The following is a 24,935-nucleotide window of genomic DNA, read 5'->3' as shown; positions in this document are numbered from 1 at the left end:
TGATTTTAAGACTGATTTATAGCATAATTTAAATACTTTACTTCCTTTTGGGGCTTGCATCATTAGGTTGATGTAACAGTGCCGTTAATTGCTTTTGTATCCTGTTGTATTTGATGCTATCTTTTGAAAGTTATGAAATTGCAATATGGTCAATTGAGCTGTCTATCTATATACTTAAGAAACAATCCAACCCAAAGAAAGAGAAATCTGATTGCAGACTTTTTCCAGCATGACTTCCTTTATGCTGGCCATGGGCCCATGGCAAAAGAATCAAAACTGGTACTTCAGTTTCGAGGTGTTATGTAATTTGAAAGCTAGTGATTTTTCCTCTCTGGACCCTAATTTGTAATTGAACCCATGTTATCAAAGGTGAAAAGCGAAAAAAGCACGGGCTTCAGTGAAGGAAGGCCTAATTGAAGGGAAAGATACAAAATATATATGTAGTTATTATAATAACTATAAACCCCAACCAAAATGATGCAGACAAAAGAAGAGAAAAACTTATAACTAGGTGAAATATTTATTGGACAGTTTCGCTCTCTTCTGGACAGAGCCCATGGGCGATGAAGTACATGCCTTTGCGCCTTTTCTTGATAATGGTAACATTCATATGAATATCCACAGGTATACTACACAAAATGTGTAGTCCCCCTCAAAAGTGTTTCACTTACAAAAAGGCTACTATAGCTATTGTTAGTTACAAACTGCCTAAAACATTGTAGATATCTTCTGTCTGAGTTGCTAACTCCTGTTTACACCAAAAATAAAGAAAGCCTAAGCAGTTCATCTTGAGCTTCTGAATATTGCAGCACTTGGTTCTCAAAGCATCTCTGGTTCCTTTCTGCCCATATAGACCGCCTTAGTACTTGCAGCAAAGCACTGCTTAAGTGAGGTGAAGAATATGACCTACTTTGCCCAACTTTTTTCGCACCTAACTTCAGTGGTTAACCCTTCTTAAGCGAGTCTGTATGAATACTGAATAGCACACCAAGACTTGGTGGATACTTTGTTTGCTAGATCAGATAGTGCTTTGAAAGGGGTTCTAGTTTTACGAAAGGAATCTTTAACTTCAAAGTGACTTTTGGAGTCTGTCCTCTGTATAGAGTAAGTGTTGATTTGGTATTAATGATTAAGATTGAGATGTTGATTTGATATTGATGATTAAGATTGATAGCTTAATTTTAGGAATATATTGTATTGATGTAAATGATTAGGAATTGATTGTGTAATATTGTCTTTTCTTATTTAGTCTTAGAACTCATGTATAAGTACCCATTCTTATGGATTGTATATTCATTCAGAAATACAAGAAGCCCTTTCTTCTTGCTAAAAAACTTCATGGTATCAGAGCCATTGCTGCCTTTTTGAAGTGAGTTTTCTCCCTCGCAGCACTAGGGTTCCGTGTTTTATCAAAGAGGTCTGAGTTTTTCTCTCTCTTTGTGGCTGTCCGCACAAAAAACTCCTCCCGTTCAGTTCGTTTCAGGATTATTTTTCTCTGTTGGGGTCGTTGGAACATTCTGAGCCTATCCCTATCAGTTTTGATTTTTTTCGATCACCGGAATTAGGATTCCGGCGTGGCAGCCAACTTTCCGGCGGTTTTTTTCTGGATTTTTTTTTCAGTTCTCGGGTCGTAGGCCTATTCTAACCCTTCCCATCCAGATAATATGGGTGACACTACTTCTGGAGAGACTTTGTCTCAAGATGAAGTTCAACATCTTCGCAGTCTTCTGAACAAACTTGACTCTTCTAGTGTTGCTAGCCCCAATTATGTGCAGTCAGGTATTGCTTAATGCTCAGCTTAATTGTTGGATTATTGATTCTGGTGTAAATAGACACATGACAGGCTCTTCTAAAGGCCTTCAAAATTACTCTCCTAGTCCCAAAGGGGATTATGTCAGAATAGCCAATGGCTCCCTAACCCCCGTCTCTGGAATAGGTTCAATCTTTTGTACTCCTGATATTACCTTATCATCCATTCTTCATGTGCCTGATTTTCCTATTAATCTATTATCTGTTAGCGCTATCACCAAAGAACTAAACTGTAGTGTCAGATTCTCTCCTGATTATTGTGTTTTTGAAGACCTTCATACAGGGAAGAAGATTGGCAGTGGTAGATTGCATGATGGCTTATATTTGATCGATGGAACTCGAGACTCTGGTCAGGCCTTTTTTGTAGGAAATAAGGATGTCAACCGAGAAATAATACAGTGGCATAGACGGTTGGGACACCCATCTTTTTTGCTTTAAAAAAGTTATACCCTGGTTTATTTTCTAGAACTGAGTTTGAATCTTTGTCTTGTGATGCATGTGAATATGCCAAGCACACTAAAAACTCTTATCCTCTGAGTGACAATAAAAGCACAATTCCTTTTCGACTATTCATTCTGATGTCTGGGGTCCTACTCAAACACTTTCTTTGTCTGGTAGTCGATGGTTTGTTACTTTTATCGATTGTTGCACTAGAATGACATGGGTATATCTGTTAAAAGCCAAAAGTGAAGTTTTCTCCTGTTTTAAGTCATTTCATAAGATGATTCGTACTCAGTTTGAGGCTAAGATAAAGATATTTCGAACTGACAATGGCACAAAATACATGGATAAAACTTTTGGAGCTTACTTGGAGTCTTTTGGGATAATCCATCAAACTAGTTGTCCTTATACTAGTGCACAAAATGGGGTTGCTGAAAGAAAAAATAGGCATTTGTTAGAAGTAGCAAGATCCCTTTTGTTTACCATGAATCTGCCGAAGCCTTACTGGGGGAATGCCATTCCAGTAGCTGCCTACCTCATCAATAGAATGCCACTTAAAACTCTTAATTTCCGGAGTCCTTTAGAAGCTTTAAAGGGTAAAAATGACTATAATGTTCCTCCAAAGATATTTGGGTGTGTTTGCTTTGTTCACGCTAGGAACTCTGGGAAACTTGAACCTAGAGCTCTTAAATGTGTCTTTATTAGATATTCTCCAACACAGAAAGGGTACAAATGTTATCACCCTCCTTCTAGGAGATTCTTTGTCAGTATGGATGTTACCTTTCGGGAATCTGAGACCTATTTCAGTATTACACCATCACCTCTTCAGGGGGAGAATTATAAGGAAAAAGAGATGGTTTTTCCTAGTTCTATTGTTGAAACTACTGCCACAAGGGAAAGTGAAATTGGAGAAAGAATTCAGGGGGAGACTATTGAAACTACTGCCATAAGAGAAAGTGAAATTAGAGAAAGAATTCAGGGGGAGACTGTTGGGCGTTTGGATAGGCCTGATTTGATAACTTACTCAAGGAGAAATAGAGCAGAAGAAGCCATCATGCAACCTGCCGAAGCCGAACCTTCTTCTTCTGGTGAGTTATCTGTACTTCTTAATGAGTTAGATTTGCCTATTGCTCGTAGGAAAGGAGTCAGATCTTGCACTAAACACCCTTTATCTAACTTTGTTTCCTATAATTCTTTATCGCCCTCCTATAGAGCCTTTGCCTTGTATTTTTCTTCTGTGTCTATTCCCCAGAATTGGAGGGAAGCTTTTGCAAATTCTAAGTGGAAGCAAGCTATGATGGAAGAAATGAAGGATCAAAGAATGAGACTTGGGAACTTGTCGCATCACCACCAGACAAGAAGTTGGTTGGTTGCAAATGGGTCTTCACTGTAAAACATAAAGTTGATGGTTCCATTGAAAGGTTCAAAGCAAGATTGGTGGCTAAAGGATTCACTCAGACTTTTGGAGTGGATTATCAAGAGACATTTGCTCCTGTTGCAAAAATGAATACTATTAGAAGCTAATCTTGACTGGGACTTGCAACAGTTTGATGTGAAGAATGCATTTCTTCATGGAGACTTAGAAGAAGAGGTGTACATGGAGATTCCTCCTGGTTTTGGTACTGAACAAAGTCAAGGAAAGGTATGCAGACTGAAGAAAGCCTTGTACGGATTGAAGCAATCTCCTAGAGCTTGGTTTGACAGATTCTATAAAGCAATGATCTCCTTTGGTTACCAACAAAGCAATGCGGATCACACCCTCTTTATACGACATTTAAAGGGTAAACTCACTCTTCTCATAGTTTATGTTGATGACATAGTAATGACAGGAGATGACAAAGAGGAGATGACCCGATTGAAGAAGTTGTTGGCACAGGAATTTGAGATCAAGGGTCTAGGAAAATTGCAGTACTTCTTGGGAATTGGAGTTGCTAGATCAAAAAGAGGAATCTTTATTTCTCAAAGAAAGTATATTCTGGATCTCTTGAAAGAAACAGGTATGACAGGTTGCAAACCAGCAGAATCACCCATTGAAAGCAATCACAAACTACAAAGCGGAGTTGGAAAGTCAGTTGATAAAGAGAGATATCAGAGGCTGGTTGTAAGACTCATTTATCTCTCTCACACTAGACCAGACATAGCCTATTCAGTCAGCCTAGTGAGTCAGTTTATGCATGATCCTCGAGATCCTCATACACAAGCTGTCTTTCACATTTTGCGGTATCTGAAGTCTGCTCCAGGAAAAGGTCTACTTTACTCCAGACATGGTCACCTCCAAATAGAAGCCTTTACCGATGCAGATTGGGCTGGATCTTTAGATGACAGAAGGTTTACATCCGGTTACTGTACACTCGTAGGAGGAAACTTAGTCACTTGGAGAAGCAAGAAGCAAAGTGTAGTTGCTAGATCAAGTGCGGAGGCAGAATATAGAGCTATGGCCCAGGGTGTTTGCGAACTTTTGTGGTTACAAAAGTTACTAGAAGAATTGAGATTGTTTGAAAAAAGGAAACTTTCCTTGTATTGTGACAACAAGGCTGCAATCAGTATAACTCGAAATCCAGTCTAGCATGACCGAACAAAGCATATTGAAATTGATCGACACTTCATCAAAGAAAAAGTCACGGGTGGTGTCTTGAGTTTATTCCACGTGTCATCAGAAAAACAACTAGCTGATGTGTTTACTAAAGGCCTCAACAAACGGACTTTTCATACACTGGTTTGCAAGTTGGGCATGTGCGACATCTTTGCACCAACTTGAGGGGGAGTGTTGATTTGGTATTAATGATTAAGATTGAGATGTTGATTTGATATTGATGATTAAGATTGATAGCTTAATTTTAGGAATATATTGTATTGATGTAAATGATTAGGAATTGATTGTGTAATATTGTCTTTCCTTATTTAGTCTTAGAACTCATGTATAAGTACCCATTCTTATGGATTGTATATTCATTCAGAAATACAAGAAGCCCTTTCTTCTTGCTAAAAATCTTCAGTAAGATGTCATCAATCTGGATGGTATCCTGATATTATAAACTTAATGCATAGAAGATATTCCAATGATCATGATTATCTAAACGTGAAATCAAGGTTTTCGGTTTCTTCTGAATATATCCTGCATCTTGTTCAATTCTGCTGCCAATCTACTTTGGCATTTTCACACTGTTTTCCTCTCAGTAAGATAGATCTCCTTTATGAAGTAGACTACTTGATTAAAGCAGGGTATCAGTACTATAAGTCTAATAGAAAAATGATATTCTACTTTGAAATTGATGCTAAACACCTAATCAACTTTTTTAAGGACAGGTGCTAAGAAGTAAGATCTACTGTCCTATGACTATTCTTATTCTTATTATCATAATTTGCAAAAGACTGACTGTTTAGTTGTTGGCGCTAACTTGCCTGGCCCCGACAAAGATAGTCCATGCTGTTGATTATCTTGGAAAGAGGATTTCTGTACCTCTGCAAAAGTTTTGTCAGGTAAAAGAACTTTAATGGGAATGATTGCTGTGGCGAGATCTGCTTGGGCTGTCTTGCCAGCCATAATTGGTGAACCAAATAGTTACTATTTCATTGAGCTGATTCTATATATGGAGTTTTTATGTGTCATAGTGAAAGATTTATGTGGTATCCTGAACTCTTATCTGGTAACTAGTGCTTTAGTGCATATGATAGTAAGCTTTTCCCAAGTTATACATGCTGCTTGACTGCACTGAATTTGCGTTGAATCAATAAATATGCAGTGTCCTTCTCTCAGTTTTGGAACCTCACATGCAGCTTCCTTCTGACATCGACCTACGCCAATCTCCCACTGCTGAGCTGCTAGGATCACAATTGGTAAATGTTTCACCTCTTTCTTCTGTCTTCCACAATGGGGGAGCTTCTTCCAGATCTGGTATTCATGATGATTCTGATGCAAAAGTTGATTCTGATATGACTGGAAAAGCGGACATCCCTGAGGAAGTGAACCTTCTTTTTGCTCCCCCAGAGCTCAATAGAATCTCTCTAGTCTCTGGCAGCCTGGAGAAAAAGTGCACAGCCTTAAGTTCTGATGTCAAGAAGGAAATTAATCAGATTGTTGAAAAAGTTACATACAATCAGTTTGACAATGGCTCGCTATCTGCTATTGATTATACTGTCGAGTATTCTAATCTGCATGCTGACTACTTTCAGCTTGTGAGTTATCGAGATTGTCAGATGAAAGCTTCTGAATTTAGGCGTTTAGCTGTGGACTTGCATTCTCAATGTGAGATCACTCCTGAGGGTCATGATGCTGCTATAGATGCTTTGCTTTTAGCAGCAGAGTGTTATGTTAATCCGTTCTTTATGATGTCTTCCAGGGACACTTCACCTATTATGAACAAACTGAGTACTAAAAAGCCATGTAAAAACCATGAAGCCTCTGTTCTTCAAAAACTTTTTGAGGAGGACAATGACTTCAAAATTGTAGCTGACCTTGAGAGGAAAAGGGACAAATTTGTTCTTGAGATAATGCTTGAAGCAGCCGAGCTTGACAGGAAGTATCAGCAGAACTCGGACGGGGAATGTCCGACTCCCTACATTGAAGGGAACAATGAGAAACTAGAGTTATCTCAGCAAGATATAAAATCAGCAGATGCTATCACCTTGCTTCGTCAAAATCAAGCACTTTTATGCGACTTTTTAATTCATCGTCTGCAAAAGGAGGAGCACCCGACACATGAGATACTATTGCAAATTCTGCTGTTTGTATTGCACTCGGGAACTAGATTAAACTGTCCTCCTGAGATCATTGTTGACACAATAATAAAATCTGCTGAGCACTTAAACAGGCAGCTGAGATCATTTTATTATCAATTAAAAGAAGGAACTGTCCAGTTGAATGAGTGGAAGCTGCATGCAGTTCGACGTCGGTGGATCCTTCTTCAAAGATTAATAATTGCTTCAAGTGGTTGTGATGAAGGGTCCGAGCTTTCAATTAGCTATAGGAGTGGTTTTCGGTTTGCTAATCTAGTTCCTGCTTCAGCTTGGCTGCAGAAAATACCTGCATTCTCATCTTCAACTTCTCCTCTTGCCCGTTTCCTTGGCTGGATGGCAATATCTCGTAATGCTGAACAGTATCAGAAGGAGAAACTCTTCCTTGTCTCAGATCTTCCACAATTGACATATCTTCTGTCTATATTTTCAGATGAGCTTGCTGTAGTAGGTTACCTGGAGCAGAAAGATGACAAGAAAATTGAAGAATCTGGTAGCAATTCAAGTTCTAGGAAAGGGGGTGAAAGTTGTAGTCCACAGATTGGAGATCAGTCTTTTTCTGTTATATACCCCGACATAAGTCAGTTCTTCCCCAATTTGCAAAAGGAGTTTGAAGTTTTTGGGGAATCTATATTGGAGGCTGTTGCTTTGCAATTAAGATCTTTTTCTCCTGCTATTATACCCGATTTATTATGTTGGTTTTCTGATTTTTGTTCGTGGCCGTTTGTTCGAGAAGAGAACCAACTTTATTGTAGAAAATCTAGTGGATTTGCAAAAGGTTTTGTTGCTAAGAATGCAAAAGCAATTGTCTTTTATGTGCTTGAAGCCATCGTAGCTGAGCACATGGAAGCACTGGTACCAGAATTACCGACGTTGATGCAAGTTCTTGTTTCCTTGTGTGGGTCTTCATATTGTGATGTGTCATTTCTCAGTTCGGTGTTGCAATTGGTAAAGCCAATTATCTTATATTCCTTGGGAAAATGTTCTGCCGATGAAAACGTCGTGAGTGATGATTCATGTCTTAATTTAGAATCATTATGCTTTGATGAACTTTTTGAAATTATCAAAGATGAGAACCAGAGCACTCCAAGAGAGGATGGACTATGCAGGGCAATGTCAATTTTTGTTTTGGCATCAGTGTTTCCTGATCTATCCTTTCAACGCAAAGTTGAACTATTGCAATATTCTATATTCTGTGCTGATTTTGCTTCTTGTGAGCCAACAACGTCATTTCATGATTATCTTTGTTCATATCAGGCTCTAATAGGAAATTGCAAAGTTTTGCTCCTCGAGACATTGAGAGGCTGGGGTGTCATTCCCTACACTATGCCTCAGTTGTCTGAAATTGATATTTCTGCACCATGTGATGATAGATCTGAACATTCCTCAGATTTTCTTTTGGATGTCCATTGCTGTTCAACTGAGATGAATGAAATGAACATGGATGATAATGCTGTTGTGAACCAAAAATCTCAGCTCAAAGTTGTGGAAGTTGGAAGACTCCTAAAGGACCTAGAAGCTCTCATTTCCAAGCTCAATCCAACTATTGAACGATGCTTTAGGATTCACCATAAATTAGCAAAGAGTCTAGCCCTTGTTTCTGCAGAAAGCTTTATGTACTCAAGATGCTTAAGTTTGGTTGCTGAGAAATTTCCAGTTTCTGAAGGCAGTGAGGAGCGAATTCTTCTCAAGGCAGAATCGATTTCTAATTTCATTGATTGTTGGAAAATCAGTCTTGAAGGACTTGCAGAAACAATTCTAGTGCTTCAAGAGAACCATTTGTGGGAGCTTGCTTCTGTGATCCTTGGTTCTGTACTCTCTGTTCCTCGACACTTTTCTTTGCATAGTGTAGTTCGCAATGTATGCTCTGCAGTTAAAAATTTCTTGCATGGTGCTCCAAGTATTGCTTGGAGGCTTCACAGTGATCAGTGGATCTCTCTGCTATGTGAAAGGGGCATCCATAACTACCATGAACATGAAGGTTCTCTGATTGATCTGTTCTCTTTCACGCTTTGCCATCCGGAGCCTGAACAACGGTTTATTGCACTTAAGCACTTGGGGAAGCTCATGAGCCAAGATGGACATAGTGGGTCTGCTTTATTATGTTCTAGTATTCGCGATAAAGTAGCCTCATCAGTAAGTGAGTCTTCTGTATGTGAGCCGATTATATCTGCTCTTGTTTCTGGTACATGGGATCAGGTAGCTCTGCTGGCTTCATCTGACCCATCACAGCGTTTGAGAATCCATGCAATGGCACTTCTTGTCAACTATGTACCATTCTCTGAAAGACGCAACTTGCAATCATTTCTTGCAGCAGCAGATACAGTTCTACAGTCTTTGACAAAACTATCGCAAGCAACCTGTGAAGGACCATTAGCACAACTTTCGATTATACTTTTTGCCAGTGTTTGCCTGTACTCTCCAGTTGAAGATATTTCACTTATTCCTGAAAATATTTGGAGCAGTATTGAAACTTTTGCATTAGGACGAAATGGTATAGTTTATTCTGCTTCTCTATTATAACCAAAAGCAGATATAAGATTGAATTGGGTCAGCATTGCGCTAATTGTGCTATCCAATTTGTCTCATTTTTTTTCCAGAAAGATTTCCCGCCGGACTTGAGAAAAGAACTTGCCAAGCTTTATGCAGACTGAGAAATGAAGGGGAAGAGGCTAAAGAGGTAGTGGACCAAAGGGGTCCAATTTTCATTTGTCATTTTCTTAGTAATCTATGTAGGGTATTTTCGAACATCCAACTATCGAATTCCTTCTCTTCTTTTTAATTTTTTCCAAAAAATTAGTACTATTAGCTTGACAACATTATTTTTGTGAAGTGCATCTAATGTGAACTTCTTGTATGGATAAAAGATGTTGAAAGAAGCTCTGTCTTCAAATTCCCAGCAGCAAATGGATCCAGATTTTGGCCATACACGCGAAACAATCCTTCAGGTATAAACAATGTTACTCCAATAAATCTCTTGCTAATGATCTATATTTCGTTAAGGTTTCCCACTTCTCATCTGACATGATATGTATAAACTCCAGTTGTACCTTTGAACATTGTTCAGAACATATATTGTATTAGGTTTGAATAAAACTAGTAGTTCCTTTACAGCAACAACATACCCAGTATTGTCCCACAAGTGGGGTTTGGGAGGGTGGGGTGTACGCAGTCCTTACCCCTACCTTTGTGGGGTAGAGAGGCTGTTTCCGATAGAAAATTAGTGGTTGCTGTCTGTGATAAAAATATCAGCTGTTTTATATTTGATTTTAAAAGTAGCAATTAGCATCAGCATCATTCTTTTTCAGTTCAATGTCTGATGTGGTAATTTCCTACTCCATGTTTGTGTTGATATCTCTCCTGTGAGGAACTAACAGAGGAGGAGAAAACCATAGGATACAAAATACATGTGTTCATAGGATTATGTACAATACATAGAATACATTTCTTCAATGTGGGACAATATATTTAACATCTAAGTACACAAACAGTCTTATGGTCTTAACGATGAGTTTACAAATCACAAACGCACCAGAGTAGTAAAATGTTGCTCTTTGGTAAGAGACACACTGATGAGTTTTCTTTAGGAAATCGTTGTAGTTGCACAACGCTAGAAAAATTACTGGCAAAAGTGCTCTGAAGCAAGTTTAAGCCCTAAAGCGAGGTACAATGCAGATTGGACGCTTTGCCTCAAGTATTCGGCACTTCAGTAAAGGCCCTAAGGTCTCTTAGTGTGAAAGAATCCGAGCACCCAACTCACACTTTAGGATTGGTTGGAGACTTTTAGTAGCTTGAAACAATTTAAACCTCTTTGGAGACCCTTATATGACAAGTGAGGGACGAGTGTTGCATTCTCTAGCACCCTCCTACACGTGTAACCAAGTTCTAGGTTTTACATGTTTATTTAATTTTCTTTTACCTGTCTTTATTTTATTTTGAAGTAGAGGGAGGAAGCTCAACGTGAGTGGGCCTCAAGTAAAGGAAGAAAAATTAGACTTAACATGCTAATGAGTTGGCCCGGAGCAATGAGAGTTATCCAATGGGCTGAATTGATGGAGAGAAGAGCCTAGAGCAATATAACATGGAGAGAGAAAGCAATTGTTAAAATGGGCCCTGATACCATGTGAAAGAATTTGAGCCTAACTCAAAACCTTACAACAACGTGTGGAGTAGCTCAGGACCGTTTTAACCCCTTTGAAATCCTTACACAACCAATGATGGATAAGTGTAGCATTCTCATAGTTAGATTAATTTATGAGGCCCATGAGTTCTGTCTTCAAAAGAAGGTGCTAAACAATAAATATAGTATGCAAAATGATATATTAGTTGTTAAAAAATTATGGATGAATTTAGTTGTTCTTTTGATAGGTAAAGTGATTTTATTAATGAATAACCAGGAGGTACTGCAAAAGTACAAAATTTCCAAACACGATAACTACAATAGTTACAGCATTAAGGCTTCTAAAGAATCCAAAAGAAAAGCTGGATGTTCTGGCGTATTGCTCCTACACCACAAGTATAAATTTTGCATGTATCTATACTTTATGGAAGAAACATGCTGTTTTTCCCTTCAAAGCATCCATTGTTCCTTTCCAGCCAACTGGTCCATTTGATGCAAAGTGGAATTGTCTTCCAAGTTGGTTGAGCTTCTTTCAATCTTCTGACTCTCCCGGCATGTGAAGAAACCTCCGAGATCTTGAGGCATCACCCAGCCCACTCCAAAAATATTTAAAAATAGGGAGAAAGTAAAGTCGCAATGAACTGAACGATGTCTGTTAAAACATGGAGAGAAACCCTTTTCTGTAGTACATCCTGGGTAAAGCAAGCCTCCATTGCAGCTATCCAACCAAAGCAAGATGCTTATGAAAAAACTAGTTAATCAGGAAAGGAAATTTGAGATCTATTTACTTGTGAAATGAAAAACTAATGTTTGGATCTATTTAGAAACTTAAAATCAAATCTTTGCTTATGAATAATAAGTTTGAGATAGTGTTTGAGCGTGATGACATTGTGTTTACTTTGTACAATTTATTTACTCGTAGTAGCCATTTCAATATTCTTACCCATACAATCAGTGGTTTTCTTTATGGTTCTGTTACTTGCATTAAATATATGTACACATCAATATACGTGTGTTTATTTTTTCGTTACTTCTTCACTGAAGTGTGTGCTTAGATGCATTTTCTGTTAAACCTTGTTAGACCTTAGCGTATTTATGTGCTTTGCCATAAACAGCACCAGCGATGAATGCTCTTGTCAACGCACAACACAAACATCTTAAATCATCAGAAAATCGTGGTGATAGTTTTTTTTTCTTAACAAGGTTGCTGTAATTGTGTTGCAAGAGAAAATGTTGGTTAATATATAGCACAACCCGAGGAAAACCTATCTTCAATACTAGAAAGAGGTCCCTGTCAAAAAAAAAAAAAAATACTAGAAAGAGGTCTTTTATAGTCTTATAAAAACTAACTAGAAAGAGGTGAGGTGGCAGAGTTCCGGCAATCACATAAAGAATCACCGAAGATGTGCAGACATTTGTCGCATGAGGTGGTGTTGCTGTGGCTTAAAATGAGGCTAAACAGTGACCAGAGCAGTGTCCAGACGGGAACAGGGTAGGATCCAGGGCAAAAATGTGGCGTCCAAAATAGATACGCCATACTATCGGAATGTTCACCTGAAAGGTGCGGGTCTTGTCACATTGGTCAACTGAAGGGCGAAATGTTGTCGCGCTCCTTGAAAATAGGCAGGTATGCTCGAAACAGGTAGAGGATAGAAGCACAACAGCACCGGATCCACTGAAAAAGGCAGAAATAATGTACTTAGAAAGGTAACTAAAATTCTTGGTCAGGAAAGTGGGATAAAACTGCACGCGAATAAGGGAAAATCAATTTAGTTATAATAAATCATTGACTCCGGTACTGTGTGAGAAAAAGAAGAATTAGAGAATGCTCTATATATTTATATTGGAGGGGGAGGCACATATTTCACTTGTCAATTTGGACATCATATCTAGCATTCTTTCTCTAACACGGACATTCTAGGAATAAGCTAGACTATTAACAAACAACTAAAGACCCTGCAATGTAAGAAACCATATTTGGTGGACAATATGGGAGGGAAGGGTTGCAGACGAATCCAGTAACTTGCAGAAGCTGAAAATGAAGTGCTTAGCCCTTTTTTATTTCTGGTGTAAAGGATGTCCTTGAGTATCATGTCTCTATTTTTGATGTTTCAGATTCCTTGTAAGAAGAAAAGGATCTGGAGTGCTGGTAGCACTTACTTTTGTAATTATGGGTGACTCCACAGTTTTAAGAGGGTCAATCTTATATTTATATAAAAAATGTTACCATTATGAAAAAAAGAAATAATAACAACTAATCTAACATGAAAATGGAATATGAGAATATAATCAAAATGCTAGCAAGAGAAGTTAGTAAAATACAGTTCTCTTTATTTTAGCTAGTTCTTGAACCTTTCGTGGCCTTTCTTCATATTAGTGTCTTGTCTCTTGTAGAATAATAAGCAGAGGCAGCATATATTGATTCTTGTTTCTGAACCCTTAATTATGTCTCTTTCTGTTTGTCTTATTAGTTGCTTATTCCGTGGTTTGGGGATCTTCAGATAGTTCCATCAACTTGTAATTAGTACCCTCTTGCATTTCTGTAAACCACATTTTCACTAATTTTACCTTAATAGTCTTTTAGAATGCCACGTTGAGTATCCATTTTTTCGTTCATTTTTCAGGTCATAGCAGATTTGTCTGCTGTCAACTCATACTTTGACTTTTTCTCAAAGGAATGTGACCGGAAGGTTCTGGTAAGGTTTTGGTAGCTTTATGAGATCTATTATTACTTGAGCTTTTCTATTGACTGTAGCTTCAATTCTTCAAGGAATTGGAGGAGGCCGAGATTGAAATGGAACTTCTTCAGAAGGAAAAAGCAATGCAGGAATTATCGGCTGAATTTAAAGATATGCATCAGCTTCCCTTCCTAACTGGTAATACTATTTCTAGTAATATGTGCATATTTTGTCAAATGCTTCGGAAGGCAAAATTCTGTCTGTCATGTCAGTCCATGTTTACTTGTTAAGTTTGACTGCTAGGTGTTCTCACTGAATAAAAGTCTGACTTGATACTGTTGCATGAACTTCCCTAGAGCATAGTGCTACAGCTAATTTTGTGTTTCAAGTACACCGATTGATGAGGGGAGATTCATATTTACTGACATTCACCTTTCTAAATTCTGTTGTGCAGATTCGGCAAGGCAAGACAACCGCTTGCAGCAGATCAAAGAGGAAATTAAATCCTTGTATGCACCAACTACAATCTTTGTATACATTAGATGAGAGTTGTATCTCATAGCTGTATTGATTGAATAGTTTTTTCTTTTTGTTTCTTCTGACTGCTAGTTGAGTACTCAGCATAAGCTGATCATTAGTTTATCATGGCTGCTGCATACATCCACACTTCACTGTCACTTTGTTGCCTCGGGTGTCACTTGTTTGTCTGGGCATGCTGACTATTTCTAACTAGAGTTTTATTTTTATCCATCACTTTGAAAATTGTTTGTGAATTTCTGAGATTCACTTGTATAAAATGTGGGGTTGGTGGTCTTCTCTGTGTAGTTTGATGCAGTATAAAGGTTGTTTTTGCATTAGACTAATAGTGTTTTGTTCTCTATTTATCATTCTGGGTAAGTTCTCTCTAATCCATGCAGCTGTGTTGGATTGGGCTGATGTTAAAAATTGAACTTTCACTAGAACATCTTGCCTTTCATCTCCTACCTCTGTCCCCACACATATTCTATCTGAGAGCGCTTATTAGTTCTAAACTTATATTCCCAATGGGGAAAAAAGAATGAAAGGAGATTGGGAAAACTTCTCTTTAGCTCCTCTGTCTATCTTGTCTTACCAGAGAAAAGGCCAAAATCAAAGAGGAGGTTATAGCACGCAGGCAAAGGAAACTACTCAGTAGGCATGCCCGTCAAAAATTCTTGGAAGAGGCAGCTCTTCGAGAAGCTGAACTTCTACAAGAGTTGGATAGGTATTTCTACTACTCCCTGAAATCTCTTGCTCACATTATTTGCCGATTACATGTTGATAGTAAAATGTCTACATGATGCTACTGTATCAGAGAGAGGATAGCTGAAATAGAAAAGGAGATCGAGAGACAACGTATGCTGGAGCTTGAACGCGCAAAAACCAGGGAGTTGCGACACAGCCTTGATCTAGAGAAAGAAAAGCAAACACAGGTAAGAAAGATGATCATAGCTTATTTATCATCCCTTGCTTATATGACAGATCGACGAAGTGTTTCAAACTAGACCTATTGAAATTTTGCCTAGTGGAAGCTTAGGTTTAGTTTGCATCAATGATATTTACCTTTATGCCGAATGATTTTTCTGAGTATAGTGAGATATCTCGTCACACACTTGTTTTTAATATGTAAATTAGTAGTACACCATCATATCAGCTTCATAAAAAAATAAAAAAGTAATAATTAAAAAAAAAGCTTCTTTTTGCACGGGGAATTTCAGACTCCTAATCTGCATAAATTATCTTTTTACTTTATTTAAGTTTCTCCCCGAGTTTTTCTCTTCTTGGTTTTCCTTTGTCTCTTCCTTTCAACTTTTTAACATTGCCTCGTTTCCTGGTTGCTCTCTCCTTTGAATTGTTTGTTTAATCCAGCCTTCACAGCCTAATGACACATTTTCATCCAGCTGAGTGTGTGGGGACCTTTCACCCTCACCTTTATACTTGAATTTAACCATATCCTTGTAGTCTTAAAAGTTAACGTGAGACAGGTGGTATTTGTAAAGAAACTTCTATCTTCATTGTAAGTGATTATGTTAAAATTAGATTGAAGTTTCATATGATGGACTAGAAGTCTTACATGCCTATTTCACTTGATCTTCTTGCAGAGAGAACTGCAACGAGAACTTGAGCAAGTTGAATCTGGAGTTCGACCATCGAGACGAGAATTTTCATCTAGTGGGTAAGTTTTGTTGCATATACTTTTGTTTCATGAGACTAACTACAACGATGTTCTGTCTTTGCACCCCCACCTTCTTCATCACTGAGCGGTCATTTAGGGCCTTAGCAGGTGATCCAGGCTGTTGAGCAAACTATTTTTGGTTAATCTTTGGCTCAGACTCCTTCCAAAAACCTGCCGCCTCCCGGGGGGGGGGGGGGGGACTCTCACCTCCTCCTTTTTCAACTTTCAACTGCAACATTCGCTTTAGTTATTGCCGCTGGACATACGAATTCTGCTATGTCTAGGTTATGTGAGGATAGGGGTGAAATATCAAGGCATAAAGGGGTGGAAGCACTTGCCATGCACAAAAAGGCTTTTTTTATCGGTCAGGCTTGTCGTTTGGATATCATATTAGATTACAACAAGATTTACCTTGGTCCAAGATGAACATGGGATTACTTTACTCTTCTGGCAAATAATTTTATTTTTATGGACAATGAAAATACTGCATTTTCCAAATGGTTGAGTCGGCAATTCTTTCCTCTAGCTTTTCTTGCTCATAGCTATTGAATTTTCTTCTAGACAAAAGAATTCCTACTGTCCAGTGGCAATAACTCAAGCAAATGCATGCTAGCCATGCATATAGATGGTGCAAATTGATCAAGCACGTCATTTAAATGTCATGTAAGGTTGGAAGAGTCCCTTCTTTGTTCCAGGATGAGAAGAGATGCCCTCTAATCTTATGCAAAAATGATTTGTTTTATGAACTGTGAACGCACTAAAGTTGATGGGTAGTAGAATAAGTAATTCTTTTCTAGTGTTTGTTGCTCATGTGTATTGGATTCTGCTTGTGGTAACTGATATCATGGTCCTGACAGCATGGTACATTCAATGGCCATTTAGTGTAGATCTCACATCATAGCCACCAAAATGGTGGCAGTGGGAGTAAATGAATCATGTTTGTCCTATATATGCTCTCTTGGCAACAAAAAGGTTGCAACATCAAGTAGTAAAATATTATCTTGCTTGGCAACGAAAAAGTTGCAACATGAAGCAGCAACTAACTTCGTCTTCATAAAAATCAGTATTAAGTGTCAACTGGGAGTGCTATTACTGACTGCACTTTTGGATTATTTTTTGGTCTTGACAATTGATAAATAGAGTGGTTTGGTGCAGCAGAATTTTGAAATCCAAGCTCTTGATGTGTTTTTCAATCTAATGCAGTAGGCCACGAGAAAGATATCGTGAAAGGGAAAACGGAAGAGCAGGTAATGAAGGGACCAGAACAAGTACGGGGATGACACAGCCCGAAAGTGCAACGAGTTCATCAATGGTAACCATGCCTACCGTGGTTCTATCAGGGGCTAGGCAATTCTCTGGCCAACTTCCAACTATTCTGCAATCACGCGACAGATCAGATGAATGTGGAAGCAGCTATGAAGAAAACTTTGATGGTAGTAAAGACTCGGGGGACACGGGGAGTATTGGGGATGCAGACTCGGTGTCAGCACTTGAGGGACCGTCCACGAGCTTTGGGTCGTCTCAAAGGCATGGTCCCCGGGGGAGTAAGGCCAGGCAAGTTGTGGAACGAAGAGAACGGGACGGCAGACGGGAAAGTAAATGGGAGAGAAAACATTAGGAAAGCACCAAGAACATCAATGGCATTGCCTACCAAGTTTGATGGAATACACACAGGTATTAGTGCTATTGAATGGTTATCAATTTTCGGATAACCATTTATCAGCATTAGTAAAAATGTTGTTGTAGCTATATTTATCTGTAGAGGAAGAAGCTATTGGAAGACTGTAAATTCGGGGCATTTTCCTCATATAGTTAGGAGAGTACCTGGTCGAACTTCAGGCCAATTTGTAAAAGTGATTGTACCATTATCTATTGTAATGACGTGAATTTTATGTTTTAAGATTTAGGCGATATCTTGCTGTTGCTCTTGGATTGTTTTGTTTACAGTCTAGCGGCCTTTTTTTTTTTTTTTTTTTTTTTTTCCTGGAGAAATATGTAAACGTTTTCTTAAGTTTTTCCTCAGTAAAGAACATACGACCAAATGCCCTGTTGGGAGTTTGAAAGAACATAATACTATAGTACAGGCAACTAGGGGAATGAAATTTTATTCTTCTTCATCATTATTTTACCATGGATTGTGATAATAAATTATTAGTAACTTGATGTTATAATAATTTTAATCAACTCGAAATAGGATTAAATTATTTTAAATTGTTGAATTATTATCTTACTGATTCGCCACCATTGTTTTTCATAGGCCAGTGTAATTAGTTTTTATGCTTGTTCTTAAGAACAACGCCAGATGCGACATCCATCATTATAATTTTTTTTCCGTAGAATACCTCTATAATATTCTTACTCAAGTATGTGTATTTATTATTTTATATTCCATTTCAGTTTACTTGGCTCTTACACAAAATAGATTTTCTTTTTACTCGTCAATTTTAGCAAATCAAGAGATTTACTATGTTCCTCCAATATTACCCTTGCTATTAAGTAAATATATAAAGTAATAGTAGTAGTCAATTTTGGATTTTCAAAGCATAATTAATAAGGATAATTTAGTAAAACAAATCCATAAAAAATACTACTTTCTTAAGGAAAGTGTCAAATCAACAAGGACAAAGTAAAGTGAAACTGATGGAGAAATAATCAAAGAAATAATGGAGTACATTTTATTGGAGATATAACTTTAATAAATCTTGTAAGTTCCAATAAGGAATCTGAAATGTTAAAACTCTCGTGAACGAGGAACATGAGAAATTAAAAGATGACGTTGGCGGGTATATTCTGTCATTTTCCCACACATTTCAGCTTGTATTCCTTCATCCCAGTTTGATTTTTATTCATTATCGTTCATCCGATCTTTGGGGTAATTTTGTCCATAAAATTCAAATAAGATCTGAGTGTTAAATATTGTTATTGGTGTATATAATTCATTGATATAACCTGCAGAAAAAAAGGAAAAAAAAAAAAGAAAAGAACGGTCAAATGAGATTATTACACAAAGATTTGACAATACGATATAGTAGTATATACGTCGTCCCATGTTCTATCACAAGAATTTGTTTTCCTTCAGCACCTTACAAATTACAATAATCTACCTCCTCTTCTTGTGAGGTTCTTTTTTGTGACAAATTGAGCACAAAAATTTGATCGATACGCCAGACACGTAAAAAGAGATTGTTTTGTCTTTATTCTTAGCCTTCTTTGCTTTTTTTTTTTTTTTTTTTTTTAATGTTTTACTTAAAGTGAAATTGAAAATTTAAAGTTTAAAAAAAGATAGTTGTATGTTAGATTAGACCCAATAAGCACGCTTAATCAGAACCGATGGATCCTTCCTATGAAATGTGGGACAGTGGCGCCATTTGGACCACTAGTTAGTTCTTAGACCCAACAGAACCGATGGATCCTTCCTATGAAATGTGGACAGTGGCGCCATTTGGACCACTAGTTAGTTCTTAGACCCAACAAGCACGCTTAATCAGAACCGATGGATCCTCCCTATGAGATGTGGGACAGTGGCGCCATTTCAACCACTAGTTAGTTCCCGCAGCCCTGGGGCTTTCGAGCTTTACCCCGAAACAATTGATTTTGATTTTGTAATGCTACCAGCTCATATAGAGCTGTGACGTGCCCAGTTCTACCGGGAGTAGAGAGGCCCAACAGAGTCCGCATTACTGGGCCCATTTATCTAACATCCAAACCACTTTAATGCCCCACTTGGTTACAAGCCCATGTTACCTGGCTCGGCAATTTGTCGCGTTCGGCTAATTAGATTTAAACCTTAAACCAACTTTATGATTCTCTGGATGTGGGATTAAAGTAAAACACACAAGAGCTTTATACAATACATAAAAGCCAAAGAAAAAGAAAGATAAAAATACACCGAGACGTGTCCAATCTATTACCTAATTTGACAACTGAATCCAGTTTAGGGTTTCCCATGTTTTCACAGCGTTGCCTATAAGGATATAACGATGAGATTTAGGAAAAGTACACCCTTCTACTATATACAATTGCTCATTTCTATGCACATTATATGGCTTGGCCTTGACCCCTCAAAGGACTTCCTCCTTGAATTGAGCTGAGAGCTATTCAATTTTCAAACTCAATTTTTCCTGGTCTTCTCTCAAACTGCCTCTCTTTTTTCTCTCAACAAATTAAATCTCTTTAACTGTAATACATTTATTGGTAACTTTTAGTGTCGTCGATTCATTTCGTTCAGTCCCTAGTAATTTATACTCGAAAATCTATATTTGTACGTGAAAAACTCTTGTTGATGTGTATCAGTGATATTTGAATCTACAATGTCGTCTTTCATGATACTTTGTTGTCGTACGTGAATCAACTACTCGTAAAGAGGAAGTCAGTTTTTCGGTCTGTACTATGTACCATTTTTTTTTTTTTCCTTCTTAAAGTTTGCATTGTGATAATGTTCATTCAGAATTGATTCAGATGGCAAGGGCATAATAGAACCATGATGGTCCTCAAGATTTCAGCCATTCGATCGCGTGGGGCCGATTGATCCAACCGAAATGAACCAACTTTTGAGAAGAAAGTTCATATAGATTAAGTTGGTTCTATACAGCAAGTGAAGTTGTTACAACAATCAGGAGAAATACAGGAAGGGCTTGGCTTTACTTCATTAGACAAGGATATCAGTATATCATTGTGTATACATCACCAGGAATGGCGAGCACTTCTCCGTAGTCTTCTGCGAAAAGGCCTGCATGCCTCAATGCTCAGATCCACTGCAGCAGCAAGCGCCATGAAAATGGCTGCATCTTCCACACAGGTTACATGTCGCATGGCAAGTTGCACGAGGGGCTTGCTGCATTTCCCTTCCCCTTGTACTCGACAGCTCATCACAAAACCGCCTGCAACAGGACTTAGTGCTGCAAAGTCTCCGCTGCTTCTCGGACTAGGCAATGGACTTGCTGCTGCTCGAACCTGTCTGTCCGTGTCTATGTAGAACTCACCGCCCTTTTCTGCACTGATCAAGATCTCAGACATGAGAAGATCACCGCCACATTCCTGCCCGCCCTCGGATAGAAGATGGAAGCGACAGTAAATGGTATCTCTGATCCCACGTTCACGCCATGCTTCGAGCTTTCCCCATGGCTGCCAACATCCGGGCCTGCAAACATCGGGATGAACAATCAACCAAGCTCCTGGGTTGGATTTGGCCACCCAATCACAACCTGTTGATGGCACAAACGGAGTTGTTATGAACGCTGCTGCAACAGCTGAGCCTGAGAGATCGTGTATCTTCACCTTCCATCCCTTCCTCTCTCTTTTCTCTACCTCTAGTTCAGAACCGTCAACTGAGTTGGACCAAAAATTATTTAATGGATCTACCGGAGATGTCCTGTAAGTTCAGTATAACACAGAACAATTACAGAAAAGACCAGAATTCTAGATCAGTTGTGGAAGGAAACAGGGTTAGATAAATCACTTTACACCGTCTCTGGCGAAGGACTACAAACAGATAGATTTAAGAGTAGGGGATAGAAATGAACTAACTTAACGTTAGTGCCCTTAAAAAAGTAGATAATAGTTCTATTTATATGCTAATCATCCCTAGGAAAGGGTAAAAAAAGCATTTTTTAAATATAAAAGGCAAAACCATATATTACCTGTCCTGACTAAACTTGCAACTGAAAATAGGTTGCTTGATGGTTCCTTGAAGTTGCACGATCTGGGGACTTAGTTTCGTCTTATCTTCAAACTGGAAAACATATCTTGGATCAGGGTCCAGCTTCACTCTCAAATGAAGCTCCGGTCCAGGTTTACCAGTCTCCTGCTTGTTCTTGCCAATTCCTATCCAGCCATTAAACAGAATGACTGGCTTTCCTTCACCCCACTCAGGACCTACTTCCAACTTAAAAGTCCCAAGTTGCTGCCTCTTAATACCAACACCACAGTGGCCACCTTTGCGTCCTGTGAATACAACTATCTCCAGACATGCATGAGGCGCATAAAAACAGCCAGGCTCCAGTAAGGCTTTCAAATCAGATTCTTCAAGATAAAAGCTGGATGCAACGTTGTGAATATCCAAGGTAGCTTCAGGTGAGGAAATAAAAGGAACAGATGATGTCTGCACAGGGAAACCTCGAAGACGGATCTCGCACACACAGGGAGAAGAGAGTGCACTTATCCCTGATTTTGTACCCTTTAAAGTCGTCTCAGAGAGTCTCAATCCCAACGACCCTATTGACAGCCTAATAAAAGCCTGAGGATCCATTCTGGTCAAAACACCGCCATTTGTTGTACGCTTTGATCTCAGTCTATTAAATCCTGTATGTCAACAACTGATAGTCAGGATGGGGACATTAGAAGTAGTTAATAAAGGTCAACAAGGAATTATCACAAATTCCACATTCAATTGCAGAAAGTAGGTTTCCCTATTATTCACTCAAAAGTAATGAGAATCATTCATATAGCATACTTCTTTTTATAACCAAAAAATCCCTGAGGGCTAGTGGCTCATGGTTCGAAATTCGGTGGACAATGGGTCAGCTCCTCTACCCTTCACTTAAATACTAGGCTTTTGTTTACCGATAGGTTTAAACCGGTGATGTGCGCCTAACCCACACATCACAATGCTAGGAGAAGTTGACGGTGTAATCCTTTTAGAATATAGGACATTAACATCTCCATGAAATGCCCATGCGAATAGAGATGGCAATATAACTACTACTTTCAAACCTTTTTTGCCACCTTCGCTAATAAGAAAATTATACTGCTTGTAACTAGAGGGGAGAAGATGCGTGTGGAATAACCTACTACATATAGTCACCATGAAGAGGAACTGATGTGCAGGAAGACTTATCAGCTATTTAGCGCAGAGAGATTACAGCAAGTAAAAGCACTTCATTTTGATTGATATTTTTCCACCATTTCACATTCTCCAGTAGAATAAAATTGGACCTCTACATAGCACAATAGAGGGCTCTTGAAATATAATATACTTGTATCTCGAAAGGAAAGATTAGCTCCCTTGTTACTTAACATTGCAAAGACAAAACAACCAGTATATCAAGTGCAAGCTAATCTCCTTACTGAAGTGCATCTGATAAATAACTTACCTCATGGTTCAAGTAAATACACCTGAAATAAGACGGGCATGTTTGGATAGTCCGAGAAAACATGAAATACATTGAGCAAACTGTAATCTCCCCAGTATCAGCAAGAGATAATGCATCAAATTTTACCACAAGAATGGTCACTTACATTGAAGTTATAAACTTCGTAGGTAGCCTGCTCATTCGATTACACCCCCCCACCCCAGCCCCTCCCCCCAAAACCCCACTCTCCCAGTATACTTTACTCAAAAATGACAAGAGCGGCAACAACTACGCATTAAAACTATCCTAAGTACAAATATTACATCCCTTTCAAAATTGCACTTCTTGAAGCTTTTTTCACTATAATATGTAAAAGTAAGAGCCAGCGTATTGTAATTCGTGCAATCATATTATTGACTCCCCATCTTTGAGCTGTCTACTTCCATAACGGTCAAACCGTCTTGCAGATCTGAATTATGTTGTTTTATGTGCTGCTATCAAGGTTAAGAATAAAATGAAACACATTTGCAAGTAAATAGAAGTTTACTAAAAGCTGCTCAAAAGCATGTATGTAATCTACCTTTGCCTTAAAAATCTCTTCTTTTCCAACTTTTACAGATGCAATCATTTTCTGGTGACAATTTAGGTACTTCATGAAAAGGATGTTCACTGTACTCATGAAACATCACACTTCTAAATAGCAATCAAAAGTTTACCAATAATAGCTTCTGACAAAAAGAATCAGCTGAGTTAGCATTTTACTCACAAAACAGCTAATTAGTACTATCACAAAAACCCTTAAAAGTTCCAATCATTCCTTTTGGGTCTTTAAATTTCAATCCCTCTAAAAGATACAATTTTTACCCATTAATTATGCTTAACTTGTTCAAACAAGAAACTTGTACAGTCATGAAGGACAACCAACTTAACATTTACTCAAAGTTAGCACAAAACCAAAGTCAAATCCACACAACACACAAAAAATTAAACATGGGATTAAAGATTAATACTAGTGTAATAAGAGAAGCAAACAAACCAAAGAACACACCTTTTATGTACTATGAAGCTTTCTCTTCCTTTATAGCAAAACCAAAGCCACTTTTGAAGCTGCAAATACTTAAATCTTTCTTAAAGCCTGAGAAAATCCTCATAACTTTGTCATTCAAAAACTTTTTTCACTTTGAGAAAAATAAAACTATCCCAAAACTCCAAAAATGGGTCTGACCCTTCTATCTTTAGTAAATCACAATTATAAAGTGAATGATTCAAAGACAGGTGGATATATAGCAATGATTGAACAAACCCACCAAAACCCAAGAATTAGTATCATGTAGACTCTGCACAGATCACGAGATGAACCGATCTTTAAATTATATAGGAGTATATTATCAAACTTTATTGTTTATAACATATATATGCATATTTGGAAGTGTGGGAACACTATCTGTGTATTTTTAACAGCGACTTGAGGAAAGAGAGAGTGACAAGAAAGGAGACATGGGGCCTCATTATTTAGAACGAAACAAGCGGAGAAAGTAAAGGAATATTATTAATTTAATGCTACCATACCAAACCACTCAACAATTATGCATACATATTTATTGCTTGTATTTCTTGAAGTGTATACTACTAGTAAATTGTAATTTTTTACATAGAGAGTAATAGAAAACTATTTTGATGTTTATAGAAATAACCTTGATCTTGGTGATAATTATTTGGTCTTTTCCTTTTTAGGGTCTTAATAGGATTTGAATAGCAAAATATTTTATGGCAATGCTATTTTAGTCTAAGCAAAGTAAAAGAAAGTTTTAAAAAAAGTCTTTGAACACATGTCACAAACTTACAATTACTACTAAATCGTGCAGAAGAGATTAAAAAAATAAAATCCA

General features: G+C 38.0%; 2 protein-coding genes across 8 annotated transcripts in view; one reads left to right on the top strand and one right to left on the bottom strand.

Moving 5' to 3' along the window:
- LOC132645111 (uncharacterized) overlaps positions 1 to 17,899 on the top strand; it is a 30,275-nt gene extending 12,376 nt beyond the window's left edge. For 5 of the 7 annotated variants that reach the window (XM_060361889.1, XM_060361887.1, XM_060361890.1 and 2 more), the window contains 10 exons: positions 5,994 to 9,478; positions 9,585 to 9,664; positions 9,852 to 9,932; positions 13,729 to 13,800; positions 13,875 to 13,980; positions 14,237 to 14,291; positions 14,897 to 15,025; positions 15,116 to 15,233; positions 15,903 to 15,976; positions 17,180 to 17,899. In XM_060361889.1, the coding sequence (XP_060217872.1) occupies positions 5,994 to 9,478; positions 9,585 to 9,664; positions 9,852 to 9,932; positions 13,729 to 13,800; positions 13,875 to 13,980; positions 14,237 to 14,291; positions 14,897 to 15,025; positions 15,116 to 15,233; positions 15,903 to 15,976; positions 17,180 to 17,594 (4,615 nt within the window). In that variant the 3' untranslated portion in view covers positions 17,595 to 17,899. Of the gene's footprint in view, positions 1 to 5,993; positions 9,479 to 9,584; positions 9,665 to 9,851; positions 9,933 to 13,728; positions 13,801 to 13,874; positions 13,981 to 14,236; positions 14,292 to 14,896; positions 15,026 to 15,115; positions 15,234 to 15,902; positions 15,977 to 17,134 lie in introns of all 7 variants that reach the window. The other 2 variants (XM_060361888.1, XM_060361891.1) reach the window with 2 other exon arrangements.
- A 2,625-nt stretch (positions 17,900 to 20,524) lies between these two features.
- On the bottom strand, positions 20,525 to 24,563 carry LOC132645109 (uncharacterized). The gene is made up of 3 exons (XM_060361886.1): positions 24,095 to 24,563; positions 21,616 to 22,276; positions 20,525 to 21,347 (listed from the first exon to the last, which is right to left on the bottom strand). Exons 2-3 carry the CDS (start codon positions 22,221 to 22,223, stop codon positions 20,660 to 20,662), a joined length of 1,296 nt encoding a protein of 431 aa, XP_060217869.1. The 5' UTR covers positions 22,224 to 22,276; positions 24,095 to 24,563; the 3' UTR covers positions 20,525 to 20,659.
- Between the last annotated feature and the right edge of the window lie 372 nt (positions 24,564 to 24,935).

This window comes from Lycium barbarum, chromosome 6 (assembly GCF_019175385.1).
Source record: "Lycium barbarum isolate Lr01 chromosome 6, ASM1917538v2, whole genome shotgun sequence".
Classification (NCBI taxonomy): Eukaryota; Viridiplantae; Streptophyta; class Magnoliopsida; order Solanales; family Solanaceae; genus Lycium; species Lycium barbarum.
This window is presented reverse-complemented; position numbering and strand designations above follow the sequence as displayed.

Bases quoted from the DNA above. Each gene is read 5' to 3' on its own strand.
- LOC132645109 (XM_060361886.1), bottom strand. From the start codon at position 22,223: ATGGATCCTCAGGCTTTTATTAGGCTGTCAATAGGGTCGTTGGGATTG. The intron at 21,348-21,615 runs GTAATATATGGT...CTGAACTTACAG, and splicing joins TGCAAGTTTAGTCAGGACAG to GACATCTCCGGTAGATCCAT.